Source organism: Hypanus sabinus, chromosome 1 (assembly GCF_030144855.1).
Source record: "Hypanus sabinus isolate sHypSab1 chromosome 1, sHypSab1.hap1, whole genome shotgun sequence".
Taxonomy (NCBI): domain Eukaryota; kingdom Metazoa; phylum Chordata; class Chondrichthyes; order Myliobatiformes; family Dasyatidae; genus Hypanus; species Hypanus sabinus.
Genome location: NC_082706.1, coordinates 51,247,438 through 51,264,583, shown reverse-complemented (window position 1 = coordinate 51,264,583; position 17,146 = coordinate 51,247,438). Strand labels below are relative to the sequence as shown.

Here is a 17,146-nt window from a genome sequence, read left to right as displayed (position 1 = left end):
AGTTCCACCAGTATGTATATGACAAAGAAATCCAGGTTGAGAGTGATCACAAACCACTTGAGAGCATCTTCAAAAAGCCACTTCACCAAGCTCCTATGAGGCTGCAAAGGATGCATCTCAGGCTACAGAGGTACACTCGCACAGTCACCTATAAGCCAGGAAAAGAACTGCACATAGCTGATGCTTTGAGCCGTGCTTACCTCAAAGAGCAAAAGGAAGAGTTGCTAGGAAGAGAGCTGGAGGTCAACTGGGTTACACCTCAGCTACCCATCTCTGAGGAGAAGTTGAACATGTTCAGGAAAGCAACTGCAGAAGATCCTGAAATGCGAATGCTAAGAGACATTACAATGAATGGATGACCAACATAAAGAAAAGATATTCCAAAAGAAATACAGAAATACTGGACATTTAAAGAGGAAATCAGCTATGCATCATGACTAATGTTCAAAGCAGCAAAACTCATCGTACCAAACCAAATGAGACAGGAAATGCTCAACAGAATTCATGAGTCACACTTGGGGATAGTGAAATGTAAAGAAAGAGCAAGAGACATTCTCTATTGGCCAAGTATGTCAACTCAGATAGAGGACGTTGTGTCTCAATGTCTGTAATGAAAACAAAAACAGCAATCCAAGAGAGCCTTTGCTTCCCCACCCACTACCAGGAAGACCATGGGAAAAGATTGGCACAGATCTCTTTCACTACAATAGTGCAGGATATCTGCTTTGTGTGGACTAGTATTCAAAATATCCGGAAATCACCAAGTTAAGTGACACGTCCAGTCAAGGTGTCATTACCGCAATGAAGTCGACATTCGCAAGACATGGTATTCCAGATATTGTCGTTGGTGACAATGGTCCACAATATGCCAGTGGTGAGTTCAGAGGGTTCTCAGAAAGCTGGGAATTTCAACATGTTACTTCCAGTCTGGGACGCGCTCAGTCTAATGGACAAGCAGAGAGAACTGTACAAACTGTGAAGAACATGCTCAAGAAGGCACAGAGCAGCAACGGTGACCTGTACATTGCTCTGCTTGAATACCGATTGAGGGTGTGGGGTTGTCTCCTGCACAGCGGTTGGTGGGACATCATCTGAAGTCGAAACTGCCAACATCCACAACTCTACTGACTCCTGAAGGTAATCTTCAAGTACTTGACAAGCAAAAGTACAAGCAAATAAAGCAAACGAGCTACTATGACAGACATACAAGACAGTTGTCAGATTTGCATACAGGTGAAAATGTCAGAATACAGAGAGGAGACCCCTGGAAGCCAGCTGTGGTTGTTTACAGGCATCAGCAACCAAGATCCTTCATAGTTCACACGCCGGGTGGAAGAGTCTACAGGAGGAACAGGAAGCATCTGCTGAAGACAGGCGAGAGGGAGTTTCCACATACAGATGCACAGGACATTTCCATAGATACAGACATGGAAACAAACGACACCAAGAGTGAGGGGCGCGACAAAACCCCACAACGCAATGAAGGTGAAGGTTCAGCGCAGACCGACCAAGGTGGAAATTCAGACTGCAAAGACACAGAAGTCACTCGAGAGACTGACTCTGATGAAGGACAAGAACAGTTACAGTTCTATCGCATACGGTCTGGGAGACAAGTCAAACTTCCAGCTAGATACAAAGACTAGATCTACCTACAGTCTCACACAGTTTGAGGCAAAGTTGCACGTACTATAAGATCCGTGTGAAATAAAAGGTTTATTAGTCTATGTTAGTAAAAGAAAATATACTGCTGTTAGTATTATAAGATACAATGTAGAATACAGTATAAGAAGTTAAGATTTTTTTTGTTTCATGGCTGTTGCAATGTTGAAAAGCATTGTTTTGACAATTCAGTGTTGTAAAAAATCTTGAGAAGGGGATGTAATGTACTGTGTGAGTATTCGTAGGTCAGAGTGCGTATGAAGTCAGAACGAGGGTTATAGAAAATGGAGGTCTGGTGAATAAACGTGGTTGTACAATGTACTGCGGTGTCCAAGTCACATCAATTCTACATAGACAAGCCCTCTAATCTATCCTGCCAAAGCACAGCTGTAGTATTTTCTCTGACAAGCAATGCAACACCTCCTCCTCTTGCCCCTCTGATTCTATCACACATGAAACAATGAAATACAGAAATATTTAGTTACCAACCATACCCCTTCTGCAACCATGTTTCACTAATAGCTACAACAACATACTTCCAGGTATCAATCCATGATCTAAGCTCATACACCTTTCTTACAATGCTCCTAGCATTAAAATAGATGCATTTAAGAAACTCTCCATCTCTTTCTCTCTGTTTATCCCTAACGGTGCAAACAACTTTATTATCTTTTTCTTCCTTCTCCCTTACGTCTTCGTTCTGAGTGCTTCCCTTCTCTGTCACCTGCCTATCCTCCCTCACACACTGTCTACCAGCTTTCTCTATTTGTGAACTAACCTCCTCTCTCCTAGTCTCTTTAATTTGATTCCCACCCCTCAACCATTCTAATTTAAAGTCTCACCAGTAGCCTTTGCAAATCTCCCCGCCAGGATATTTGTCCCCCGAGGATTCAAGTGCAACCTGTCTTTTTTGTACAGGTCACACCTGCTCCAAAAGAGGCCCCAATGATCCTTTCCCCCTGCCCCCTTGAATCCCTGCCCCCTGGTCCAATCCCTCAGCCACGTATTTATCCTCCACCTCATTCCATTCCTACTCTCACTGTCGAGTGGCACAGGCAGTAATCCCGAGATTACTACCTTTGCGGTCCTTCTTCTCAACTCCCTTCCTAACTCCCTATATTCTCCTTTGAGGACCTCTTACCTTTTCCTACCTATGTCATTGGTACCTATGTGCATCACAACCTCTGGCTCCTCACCCTCCCACTTCAGGATATTTTGGATGTGATCAGAAACATCCCGGACCCTGGCACCAGGGAAGCAAACTACCATCCGGGTCGCCTGACTGCGTCCACAGAAATGCCTATCTGACCCCCTAGTTATCGAGTCCCCTATTATTACTGCCTTCCTCTTCATTTCCCTACCCTTCTAAACTATAGGGCCGGACTCTGTGCCAGAGGCACGGCCACTGTTGCTTCCCCCAGGTAGGCTGCCCCCCCCCAACAGTAACCAAACAGGTGTTCTTGTTGTCAAGGGGTACAGCCACTGGGGTACTCTCTAGTACCTGACTCTTCCCCTTCCCCCATCTAACCGTGACCCACGTCTGCCTCCTGTGGCCCCGGTGTGACCACCTGCCAGTAAATCCTCTCTATCAACTCCTCACTCTCCCTGACCAGGCGAAGGTCATCGAGCTGCACCTCCAGTTCCCTAACTCGGTCCCTCAGGAGCTGCAGCTCGGTTCACCTGGTGCAGATATGGACGTCCGGGAGGCTAGGAGACACCAGGACCTCCCACATCTGACACCGAGAACAACAAGCTGCCCTCACACTCATACTTCCCACTTTCCTCAAATAACATGAAAAATTGAAACCTAAACCTACCTTGCCTTGCACATTTCCGCCTGCCCATTGAGCCCAAGCCCTTAAGCCTACACTCTGCTCCTGACTCACTCCGCCGCCTGCAAAACAACGCTGCCCGCTGCTTAAGGCTGTGTTCCTTTTAAATCTTCCCTGCTTCACTGCCCAACATCACGCCTGTACAGTCCCACCTCTCTTAACTCCGATGAGAAGAAGAAAAAATCAAAATGGCTCCCGCCGCACTCCCGCTCCGATTCTCAGCCTTCCTTCTCCAAATTCTCTAAAACATGGTACCATACAAGGTTTTTGTTTGAGCCCTTTGCTCTTTGACCTGGCCTTAGAACCGTTAGGTATTGCCTTTCGAGAATCTAGTGATATCACTGGTATTTTGCAGAATGGTACTACCCACAAAGTTTCACTTTATGCGGATGACTTATTGTTTTTTATTTCTAATGTTGAGACTTCGTTACCTTCTGCACTTTCTCTACTCTCTCGTTTTATCCAGTTTCCTGGATATAAATTGAACCTACATAAGAGTGAACTTTTTCTTTTGAATAATTTGGTATCAACTAATACTAACCCTTTTTAAAATTGTTAGAAACCAATTTACTTATTTGGGTGTAACAATTACTAAGAATTATAAATACTTATTTAAAGAAAATTTTCTTACTTTATTAAATTATATAAAAAGAACATTATCAAATTGGTCACCTCTTTTGTAATCATTGATTGGCTGAATTAATTCCATTAAAATGAATATCTTACCCAAATTTATATACCTCTTCCAGGGATTACCCGTCTTTATTCCTAAATCCTTTTTTGATTCTCTTGACTCTATTTTATCCTCTTATATATGGAAAAATTAACATCCTCGACTGAAAAAAGTTCATCTCCAGAAAGTTGAAAAGAATGGAGGTTTAGATTTACCAAATTTTAGTATTTATTATTGGGCAGTTAATATACGGAATCTTATGTTTTGGTTATATTATATTACTGTCCAGGATGGGTTTCTTTAGAAGCTAACTCTGTTAATGAATTCTCTATAATCTCTCTTTTGGGATCTTCACTTCCTTTATCTTTAAGTAAAATAACTGAAAATGTGGTAGTTAAACATACCTTGAAGATCTGGATACAATTTAGAAAACACTTCGTTTTATTGAGATTTTCCCTTTCTAGTCCCATTTTTCTTAATTATTTTTTAAGCCCTCTGTGACTGATGTAGTTTTTAAACAATGGGATAGATTGGGTATTAAATGTCTCCAGGATCTGTTTATTGGAGGAAATCTTTCTTCGTTTGAACAACTGTCAACTAAATATAGTTTACCAAAAACACACTCCTTTGGTATTTACAAATTAGAGCTTTCTGCGATCTCAATTATATACATTTCCTAAAAGTCCTGATAAGAACTTATTAGATTAAATTCTTAATTTGAAACCTTTTCATAATGGTTCAATATCCAATTTTTATGATATGCTGATGGGAATGAGAAATGATTCTTTAGACAAAATCAAAATTTTTTGGGAACAAGATTTACCGACTCCAATTTCTGAAGAAACTTGGAATGAATTTTTTAAACTGGTTAATATTTCATTGTTATGTGATCGTCATTCCCTCCTACAATATAAAGTGGTCCATAAGGCTTATATGACCAAGGATAAGCTATTTCATTTTTATATTGATATATCTCCCTACTGTGTAGGTGTAACAATGGAGAAGCTTCATTCATTCATATGTTTTGGACATGTCCAAGTCTTGAAAAATATTGGAAGTAAGTATTGCAAGCTTTTTCTGTACTTTTTAAAGTAAATTTTAAGCTTAATCCTTTGACCGCCTTATTTGGTATTGCTGGGAAAGATACCATTCTGAAGACATCTGACTTGCACATTCTGGCTTTTATCTCACTTATGGCCAGGAGGGCGCTCTTGCTTAAATGGGCAGATGCTGCTCCGCCTACTCACACTCAGTGGTTATGGGATGTTATGGCATCCTTAAATTTAGAAAAGACTCGTTATAAACTTTCCAAATCTAACCAAGATTTTCAAAATTTGTGGGGACTGTTTCTGGAATATTTTCCATACCTTTGATTTCCTGGATAAGTACAGATGCTGGTTAATAGCATATTTCACTATTTGATAAGGTTTTTTTTTTCTTTACCAAACAGCTTCAGCTTTGGTAGTGTGTATAGATTTTCTTTCCTATTAATATATAAAAGATTATTCATACCTCAACATACAAATTAATCCAATATACATGAATATAGGGTAAGGAGTTTATCAATGTGATTCAAATATAATGTATTTGGTATTAGTATGTCTTTCTTTTGTTTTATAATATGTATTTTCTTGAACTCTGTATTCTTCTATGTAGAAATTAGTAAAAATATTGAAAAAGAAAAAGAAAGGAATTGGATGTCAGAGGAGAAGAAGCTGTTCCTGAATCACTGAGTGTGAGCCTTCAGGCTTCTGTACCTCCTACCTGATGGTAACAGTGAGAAAAGGGCATGCCATGGGTGCTGGAGGTCCTTAATAATGGATGTTGCCTTTCTGAAACACCGCTCCTTGAAGATGTCCTGTGTCCTTTGTAGCCTTGCGCCAGAGATGGAGCCGACTAAATTTACAAACTCTCTGCAGCTTTTTTCAGTCCAGTGCAATAGACACCTCCCCACCCCCATACTAGAGGGTGATGCAGCCTGTCAGAAAGCTCCCCACCAAATCTCTTCAAACTTCTAATGAAGTACAGTCACAGTCTTGCCTTCTATATAACCGCATCGATATATTTGGACCAGGTGGATCCTCAGAGATCTTGACATCCAGGAACTTGAAACTGCTCATTCTCTCCACTTCTGATCCCTCTCTGAGGATTGGTGTGTGTTCCTTCATTTTCATCTTTCTGAGAACCACAATCAGCTCCTTCGTCGTACTGATGTTGAAGGCAATGTTGTTGTGACACCACTCCACTAGTTTGCTTATTTCATTCCTGTACACCCTCTTATCTCCATCTGAAATTCTACCAACAATGGTTTTATCATGAGCAAATTTATAGATGGTACTTGAGCTATACCTAGCAACACAGTCATGGTTATATAGATAGTAAAGCAGTGCGCTAAGCACACATCCCTGAGGTGCACCAGTGTTGATCGTCAGCGAGGAGGAGATATCACCAATCCGCACAGATTGTGCTCTTCCAGTTAGGAAGTTGAGGATCCAATTGCAGGGGGAGATTCAGAGGCCCAGGCTGTAACTTCTCAATCAGGATTGTGGGAATGATGGTGTTAAATAGTGTTAAATGCTGAGCTGTAGTCCACACTTAGATGATTGTATTGTCCAAGTGATCTAAGGCTGTGCAAAAAGCCATTGAGATTGCATCTGCTGTTGACCTATTGTGGCAATAGGCAAATTGCAATGGGTAATGAAGTTTTTGATACAACCTGATCATCTGGGTTGTAGGCAGACCCTAGCAAAAAGACCTTCATGTGCACAATTGAGACATTTCCATGGGGATCCAGTATTCGTTACAGGAGGAACGTAGTTACAGAGTGGATCTGTTCAAAGGTGTGTTCATTACTTGGAAGGGGAAGCACTTCCATTCCTCATGGATGACAGGCTGCTTCTGATTTACAGCTTATAAAGTTAGTTTATTTTTATAGGTTTTTAAGCAAATCTGTGCCTGTCTTGGAAGTCAGTTCCTCCACTTTGCAGTTACAGTACTCAAAGCCATGTCATATATCAATGAAACCTCTTTTTACCGGGTGTACTGGAGATCCGGCTCGTTAGCCCCTCACCAGCGGCCACCGGACTCAGCGGTGAGAAAACCACCTCTCACAGACTCTGCCTGTCGAGGGTCAGTGTGACCTGGGTCCCACCAAAACCAGGAGGTTGGGCTGTCTCGACCACCCGAGCCCTGATCTGTGTGAATACTGTGCAATCAGCCTGTTGGCAAGAAATCGCAGATCGTACACGGCAAGAAATAACGGATTGTACATTGCATACAACTATGAAGAAAGTATACTGATAAGTCACGTGAGGCAGCAACGAGGTAAGACATGCTAGTGTGAGCTCCCTGAGTGTGTCTCAATAGTTATCTTTATTTTGCGATGTTATTGGTAAAACCACATTCCTAAAATTTTTAAAACACATCTCACTTGCTAGTGGTGTGTGGCGAGGTATAATCTTAGAGGTAAGAAGGAACAACCAGACCTTTGTATTCTATTAAGATGGTGTCTGACTCTGGAAAAGGGGGGAAGCTATCCCTTGAGACAGTCATTTGGGAAAGCGAGGTAGAATTATCAACACAAATCGACACTAAAATGATTAACTGCCAAACCTCACTAATTAATGTAGAATCTGCATTAGCTGACCAAGTTGAAGAAATGAAGGGGCGTGTATTTGCCAATGAAGACAACATAATAGGAGTCACCACGCACGTCGAGAAATTGGAGAAAGAGGTGCAATTGTTGAAAGACAAGGTGGACGACTGGAAAACTGGAGTAGGCGGAACTATATTAATATACTGAATCTCCCTCAGAAAGCTGAAGCTTGCGATGCAGCTGCATTTTTGGAATGAATCCTATCAGAAATTTTTGGCGTCGAAAACTTTCCTACTCCCATCACCTGTGAGAGATCCCACCGCCTGGGAAAATTCCCCAGCGGTGGTGATGACTCACGGAGACCGAGACCTATAATCACAAAGCTCCTCAATTTTAAGAACAAGAACAAGGAGAAGATTATGCATCTGGCCAGGCAGAAAGGAGTGATTCACTATGAAAATAACAGGATTTACATATTTTCCGACTGTAGTCCGAGATTGCAACGCCTTAAGGACACCTTCAAAGAGGTTATGAAGACCCTATGGGAAAGGGGCACTGATTATTCCCTGCACTATCCAGCTAAACTTTGGATTAAGCATAAGGGAGTCACCAAGTGGTTTGTTACTCCTGATGCAGTAATGGAGTTTTTGAAAGTTATCGACAATAATGACTGATAGTCCTCTTGCTCCGTGCTCAATGGACGGGTTACTGTGATGCTTAAGCACTCTATGCATTGAGTGACTTTTACTTTGGATGTATTGCTATGACGATATGAGAACATGAGTAAGTTTCTCAATATGGATAATTCCCCACCTGGCTACTGAGGAAAGTGTGTCTCCTTAATTTTTGATGACATTTAATCTCAAACTCGTGCCTTGAGATGTTTTTGATTCATGGTGTTCCTTTTACTAAACATTTTTATATGTTGTAGTCTGAGTTCTGTTCTAGTTGCTTTGCCAAGTTTTATGTGCATGCTCCTCGGCATCGACTGTACTTGGTTAGAGGCTGTAGAACATAGAATTCTTAATTAATGTGGTTGAATGCTGCTATATTTTTCTGTAACTGTTGAGAACCCTTGCATATTTAGAGAGAATAGCCTACCCACCGGGGATGTTTAGTCAACGGGTGGGTCTCACACGGGGATATGGTCTGGTTCTGTTTCTTAATTACTCTCATTCTTACAGTTCTCACACTATCATTATGCTCTGAGGTATCTTTTTTTTCTTTAAGGTATGACCAGTCAACTTAAAATAATCTCCTTGAACGTAAGGGAGATTAATTCTCCAATTAAGAGGAAAAAATTTCTTACATATTTAAAGAGACATTTCACTGATATAGTGTTTATACAAGAGACTCACATTTCTGACACAGAACATGTAAAGTTAAAAAGGGATTGGGTTGGACATGTTTACTATTCTTCATTTACCACAAAAGCAAGGGGAGTAGCTATACTCGTCAATAAAAACTTGAGTTTTAAATCAATATCAACAGAAAAGGACAAGACTACTTTAGATAATTGTGAACTAAATATGAGCAGGGTCACTCTGATTAATGTATATGGCCCCAACCAAGACAATCCCATTCATTTTAATGATTTGGTATTAAAACATACGACTGCTTTGGACCACTGTCTGGTTGGTGGTGACTTCAATTTGGTCTTAGACCCAGCAGTGGATCGATCCACACCAAGATCATTTAATCGTTCAAGGGCAGCATCGATCCTGGATCAGGGCATGAGGGATCTGGGGTTTTGTGATATTTGGCATCAACTTAATCCAAATGTAAAGGACTTTTCCTTCTTTTCAAATAGCCACGACTCCTATTCTAGAATTGGTATGTTTTTAATATCCCAAAGTATGGTATCCAGGGTTATTGAATGCTCCTACCTACCAGCTATACTCTCTGACCATAATCCAATAAAGATGACTTGGAGAATGGATATTACACAGTCATCATCTTATAGTTGAAGATTTAAAACACATATGCTTAATGATCCCGAATTTCTCAGTTTTATGAATGGCCTCATTGATTTATTTATGGAAACTAATTCAAATTTTTCATCCTACACTAACATATGGGAGGATTTAAAAGCATATATGAGAGAACAAGTCCTTTCATATACCACACATAAGATGAAAAAGGAAAACTCTTGTATCTCTAGAGGAAGAGTTTAGAAATCTTGAATGTGAACATCCTTTTACTAAAGGTGAAAAAATAATTAATACACTGACTTTAAAATGTATTCAGTACAATAATTTATGTACAAGTAAAGCTGAGGCAGATATGACCAGAACTAACTATCAGTATTACGAATTCGGAAACAAAACTACTAAGCTACTTGCCTGGCAAATAAAAAAGGAAGAGACCGTTAGATTTATACAATCTGTTGTTACGGATAATGGCAGATCCGTCATTAACCCACAGGACATAAAGCAAGAATTCAGGAAGTTTTATGAAATGCTATATAAGACAGATCATGATGTAGAAAATACAAAAGCAACATGTTTCTTGAACTCATTAAATCTGCCTAGTTAGATCCCAAGGATAAAGATCGTCTTGACTCTGAAATATCTGAAGAAGAGGTTCTTGGTGCTATGAAGTCTCTACAGAACATTTAAGCTCCGGGGCCAGATGGCTTTTGAATTGAATACTTTAAAGCCTTTTCAGATAAGCTTCTAATGTCTTTAACAAATATGTCTAAGGAGGCACTGATTAATAAAACTCTGCCTAGTTCTTGGAAATGGCTACAATAACATTTCTGCCAAAACCTGAGAAAGACCGTCAAAAATGTACTTCTTATCAGCCCCTTAGTCTTTTGAATTCAGATACAAGATTTTATCAAAATTAATTGCATTAAGAATAGATGACATTATCCCTAAAATCATTAATGTTGATCAGACAGGTTTTGTCAGAAATCAATATGGATCTGATAATGTAATGTAATGTAATTTAATGATAACATAATGGAAGAGGCTCATATGCAAAATGATCCCATGTTGATAATGTCAATAGATGAAGAGAAGGTGTTTGACAGGATAGAACCTACCTTCCTTTTGCAAACTTTTAAAGCAATGAATTTTGGAGAGAGATTTATTCAATACATTAAAACAATTTCTGCTGGTCCTAAAGCTCAAATTCTAACTAATGGAGTCCAGTTAGGTACCTTCCTGCTATCCAGAAGAGTCCGCCAGTGCTGTCCAAGTGTTCCGCTACTGTTCTTAATAGCTATTGAGTCGCTGGCTGTTGCTATTCCTTCTAATTCCACCATTACCGGCATTAAATTTGGCTCAAATGAACACAAACTAGCCCTTTATGCCTACGATCTCTTAATTTTCCTGTCTGATCCAGAAAAGTCATTACCATCCCTTGTACAATGTTTGCAACAGTAACTTGCCAATCTATACTGAGTGATATTAAAAAAAGTGGAAATCAGATCTTGAATGCAATTACAATGATGCTGATTGTTGAAATATCCTTCAAATGTCTCAAACTGTGTTAATTTCAACTAAACATAGACAAATACAGTTTAATATCTTTACCAGGACCTAATACATCCCACGTAGACTGCACAAAATATACCATAACACCTCTCCTAATTGTCAGAGATGTAAATCTTGTGATGGAGACTTACTTCATATGCTTTGGAATTGCTCTTATCTGGAAGACATTTGGAAATATATTGTTAGAATAACCTCAGATATTATAAAAAATGAAATTTCAGTTGATCCTAGGGTCTGGATTCTGGGGGATCTACAAGGTCTGAATGTGAATTACAATAAAAAATACTTCATTTGCTTGCAGATACAGCTGGAAAAAAGTGTATCCTACAAAACTGGAAATCTGAATTTCCTCCCACACAGAGGCAGTGGTTAAACAAATTAATATCCTGCAGCAAATCTGAACAGATCTTGTACAGTGTGAGGAGGAATCCAGCAACATATGAAAAGATATGGGGCTCCTTTTTGGCCTTATTACCATTATTACATCTCCTCGGCTACTGAATTAGTATGGATACCTGTCTTCCCGTGCTCCTACTATCTGCTTAGTGTAGTAATATACACTTTACTAATACACATTAGGACCTCATACCTTACTTGATCGAATATTATTTTTGTTATATTTCAATTTTGAACGAGGAAGAAATTTTTACCATACCAGGGTTGTGGATGGAGGGGGGAGTATTTTGTCTGTTTTTGTTTGTTTGTTTTTCTTATGTGTATATGTTTATAAAAATATGTTTTTTTTGCTTCAATAAAAATATCTATATAAAAAAGAAAGTATATTGATGAATGTTAACTTAACCAAGCTACTATTAAAGAAAAAAGGAACAAAGGAAAAAAATAAGAAGGTCCATTATATTTAAAGCAGTCAAACGTGCACAAGGTTAGAGCTCAAATCTTCCAAAAGCTGGATGTGTCCCATGTACTCATGGCGCCAACTCCTAGTCACCAATCACCAGCAGAATTCCCACTGTTGGAATCCATCACATTGTGCATTCCTGTTGCATTGAGTCGCTTATTCCTGCTGGATCGAATCCCATAGCCGGTTCTCTCGAGCTTTCCTTCTCTCCATCTCCCACTTCAGAAAACCATGAAATGAAATACCCTACAACATTAGCAGTACAATTTTAACCAGGGGTTGTACACTCTCCTCCCACCAGAAATAGCCATGTCTTCATGACTTGGAAATTTACCAACCCAAAATTAATAACACTGTTCTCAAAGGAATTTTGTAATGTCATGACCTCCAATCCATTTGTAAGTGGTAGAGACTTCCACAACTCAGATCCCCCTGTCACTAACTCAGCTCAGCTTCATCCTCAATTCCTTTGGAGCCCAGTTTCCCTTCATTTACAAACTGCAAGTCTGACTATCCTCTGCTACATGAATACATAGTATCCACCCCATTACATTTGAGTTCGCATGGGGATGTTGAGGAATCTCTTCATTAGTTATTGGGTAGTTTGCATAAGGTAACATATACCACACCCCCATTTCCTCACCCTGTGAATCTGTATTCTGACTCCATTTGTTCCTCTTGTTGACACCAGGGTTCTGAGCATGTCCAGTAATGCCAGGTTGAACTTCTCAGGCTGGGGATCACCCCAGGGGTGATAAGGCGTGGTCATCGACTTATCAACTCCAAGTATGCCCAGTAACTAATGTATGAGCCTACTCTCCAAATGGCTTCCCTGATCACTGTGTATCTATCTTGGAAGGCCATAAATGAACAAAACATTTCTCCCATCGCATTTTGGCCATGGTGGATGTTCTCTGATCCTTTGTAGGGAAGGTTGAGCATATCTGGTGTAGTGATCAGTGATAACAAAGACATTCGCTGTGTTGCTGGGATCAGGCTCTATGGAGAGGAAATACAAACACACCAGATCAAGTGGTCTGCACTCTGTAAATGTGACAAGGGAGTGACCCTCATAGGAAGTGTCTTCCTCTGAATACATCGAATGCACAAATTACAGTACTCTTTGACCTCAGGCTTCATTCATTGATCTCTGACCAATCCATGGATCTTGCCAAACCCCAAATGCCCTGAATCATCATGAAGTGACTTCAACACAATCCTCGATACTTCTCAGGCAGAATCAGCTGGGAATGGTGAAGCCTGTCTGAAGGAGACATGACCAGGTATAGAACCAGCTTCCTCAAAGCCAGTTTGTTCCATTCTGTCCGGAGTAGAGAAATGGCAGGGTGATTCATCTTTTCAACTTGGCCCATATCCCCTTTTGCAAATGCTGACCAAACAGAACCTATACAAAGGTCATCTCGCTGAGTGACGGCCACTGACCCAGGACTCAACGCTGGCAACTGCTTCATATTCAGAGTGGTCAAGTTGCAGTAAACTTGTGAAATGGTGCAAGCAGAAACTGCCAGATGATCCACAGCTCTATGCTGTAATCGCCTGCCTCTGATTTTCCAACAGCAGAGAATTGGCACATTGCTTTAATTCCAGATGCAGGAACACTTTCCCAGTTCCCGTCCATTTCCAGCCCTTTACGCTCACATCAGGACAATGCATCCACTTCGGTGTTCCGGCTCCCCGTTCAGGCTGAAATCAAAGGCAGACAATGCTGCCAACCAACAGTGGCCTGTGGCATCCAATTTCACCGAGGTTAGGATACAGGTGAATAAATTGTTGTTAGCCTTATTTCAGGCTCTTCCAGGGTGGACCTGAACATTATGAAATCATCCAGGTACACCAGTACCTCAAGCAAGCTCATGTCCCCAACAGTCTTCTCCATGACATACTGGAAGGTAGCTGGTACTCCTGATATGCCCTGGGGCATTCTTTCAAACTGAAAGAATCCAAGTGGACAAATGAATGCCATATTCTTCTTGTCAGCTTCACTCAGGGTATCTGATGATACCCACTCCTTATGGCCAGTACACTGAACCACTTCACTCTACTCAAGCAGGCCAGTGCATCCCCGATCCTCGGAACCGTATACTGGTCGGGGACTGTATGCCTGTTCAGAGTCTGATAGTCAACACACATTTGTAACTTCCCATTCTTCTTCACCACCACCACTACGGGTGATACACAGGGGCTCTGTGACTCAGTGATAATCTGAGCTTCCTTCAGTTTCAGCAGATGCTGCCAAACATCCTCCACCTCTGCTGCTGCTAATTGTCAAGACCTTTCACTGAAAGGGGTGTCCTCTGTCACTTGGATGGTGTGGCAAGTACTCTTGGAGAAACACACATCAAATTCATCAGTAGAAATGACATACTCCAACTTTAACACCTTCTCCATCAGTCTCTTTTTCCAACCCCCAAATACCAAATACCAAATACAAACGCTGAATGACTTGGTGATTCAGCTCCTGATCCAGGAGCTGGTCTGTCTTCTGGTTTTCTCACTGGAAAACTAAACATTACAGTCACTGGAAAAAGATGTGCAATCAGCATCCCCTGTCTGAGGGTGCCCTCTCTCCCCGAGGTATTCCTGACAATCACTGTCATCCTGTTTACTTGTACAGCCAATGATTTGTGCTATTCAGGCCTGACCAATACCACAGCAGGTAAGCATGACTCCTCTTCGTGGTCTTCTGGAGCATCCAGCAGGAGGGCCTTGGCATCAGGCATTCTGGAAAATTAGGGGTTTCCCATCACTCTAGCAACTTCCCCAGGTCGTAATACAATGGGTTTGGACTGGGTGTACCACACATTTCCTCATTTGTGCTCATTATCCAGCCTAGAACGGGCTTGCACTTTCTCAAAAACAGCTCAGAACACCGAGTGAATGGACAAGGTCTTCAGAAAGCTCTCAAATTCTTTCCTTGCAGGCTCCCGCCAGCCTCCTCACAGAGTGACTGATTGTTCCCACAAGACCTAAAGCTTTACCTTTCTCAACCGGGTTCAAACAGACCAACAGTAACATATCAAATGTCACATACAAACTTATCTTATAGAAAAGCCCTCTGGTATTATACAGGTTCTATTCTGTCTCATTAAGAATTAAAATTAAATACTTAAAAAATCTCAGCATTTTGAATATATTTCTATATTCCCTTTTTGTCGTTAGATGACCTCATAATTTCATAAGCTGCTGCTTTCAAATACAGTAATCAAAGTGATTTCAGACATTCATATAATGATACAGTCTCAGAGCTTTAGTAAAGCAAAATCCCTATTTCCTTGTCTGCACCACCAGGAAACCATTTTCTAATATTCTCTTCCTACGGGTCCTAACACCTTGCACAGTAATCACAAAAGAACGACTGCCAATATTTTAACACCAATACTCACTCCACAATGCAGGACAGCAGCCCATCATCATCCCCACTGGCCAAATGTGGGATTATTACTGTGGAACTGGTCTCCCACTTCCTTAATCTCCCTGGTGACCTCACGGATGTGATCTATCAAGTGCAACATTCTTGTCCAATCAGGGCACACGTGCCTCCTTTCTCTAATAAAACAAATTCCAAAGCCATTGAGATTAGCAATGCTACTGTGCAGATTGCCACCAATTTTGCTGACAATTTAGATTTTGCTTATTGGGTTTGATCAAGAGTATATGCCATTTCGTTTGTTACCTTTTCCAATGCTGATGCCATGTTAATCAGTTCCCATGCTGCTTTACCAGTTCCCTGGGCAAGTGATAACTTCCAAAGGGGCAACACTAAGTCTTTAACCCTGGGGTTATTGTTGTATGGAGGTATACCATCCTCTGAAAACTCTTGTTGTTTCGAAATCTATATTCCCATCTTCCCTCAGTGTTATTCTGGCTGTACTGAAAGGAAAGGAATGAGTCTATGTTTCCGAGTTCAATCGTCGTTATACCAGAAACTAAACATATCCAACGTTGGACCAATTAAAGTAACAGTTCATCTCTGTTTCATTGAATGGAGTTTGTAAAAGGGACACACATTTTGACAAGTATCTGGACAAACATACAAACCCAACAGCTTCAGTGTTCATGACAGTCACATCTGTCAGGCCAAGTACAAGAGACAATCCAAACCCTTCATTCTGTCTCTAAGTGATTTTATTTTTTCTATTTTGTAAGCCACCTTCTTACAGTGAGAGGTGTGAATCCAATATGGCTTTCCTCTTGTCATGATGGCTGTGTTGGTGACTGGTAATACCTGAACTGGTCCTTCAAACTGACATTCCAAACAGTTCTTTCTTTTAAATGTCCACACCACCATTCAGCCTCTGTGTTCAATGTTGTAGCTTTAAGCTCCATGACCGTTTTCTGGGCTTTTCCCTGTTGATGATATTTAGTGAAGCTTTTTGTCAAGGCTATACAATAATTCAATATGTTCTCATCCAGGTTGGGCACCTCCATTTGTTTAATTCCTCATGGTGCATCAGATGACAGACACAGGGCCCATTCAATTATTCAATTTCAAGTGGGGACAGGCCAATGGTTCTATTAGCAGTGACTTGAATGGTCATCAGAACCAAAGGCAGCACCTATTCCACTTTAATCAAGTTCCCTCACACATTTTGTGAAGTTTATTCTTAATTGTTCCATTCACTCTGTCCCCTCGGCCCACTGACTGAGGATGGTAGCTACAGCAGAAATGTTGATCCACCTGTAAGCATTTGCATATTCCTTTAATTAATTTACCAGTGAAATTGCTACCATTATTGATAGACAGTTTCCAAAGGATCCCAAATTGTGGGAGTATTCCCTTTAACAAACATTTTGCTACTGTAACTGCATGTCTCTTTCATCAAGGAAATGCTTCAATGGATCATGAGCACACATCAGTAATGACTAGTACACATTTATATCCTTCACATGGAGGTAATTCAATAAAGTCTATCTGTAAATGTACAAAATGCTATCTATCAGTGTGGTTTGAGCCCCTGTTTATTGTGTCAGTGTCCCTGGATTCTGAAAGGTACACCATACATTGTT

At 40.7% G+C, this 17,146-nt stretch overlaps 1 protein-coding gene across 1 annotated transcript in view; it reads left to right on the top strand.

Moving 5' to 3' along the window:
- Positions 1 to 801: 801 nt before the first annotated feature.
- LOC132400466 (uncharacterized) overlaps positions 802 to 17,146 on the top strand; it is a 34,632-nt gene continuing 18,287 nt past the window's right edge. The window contains exon 1 of the mRNA XM_059981491.1: positions 802 to 874. Within this exon, the coding sequence (XP_059837474.1) occupies positions 802 to 874 (73 nt within the window). The remainder of the gene's footprint in view (positions 875 to 17,146) is intronic.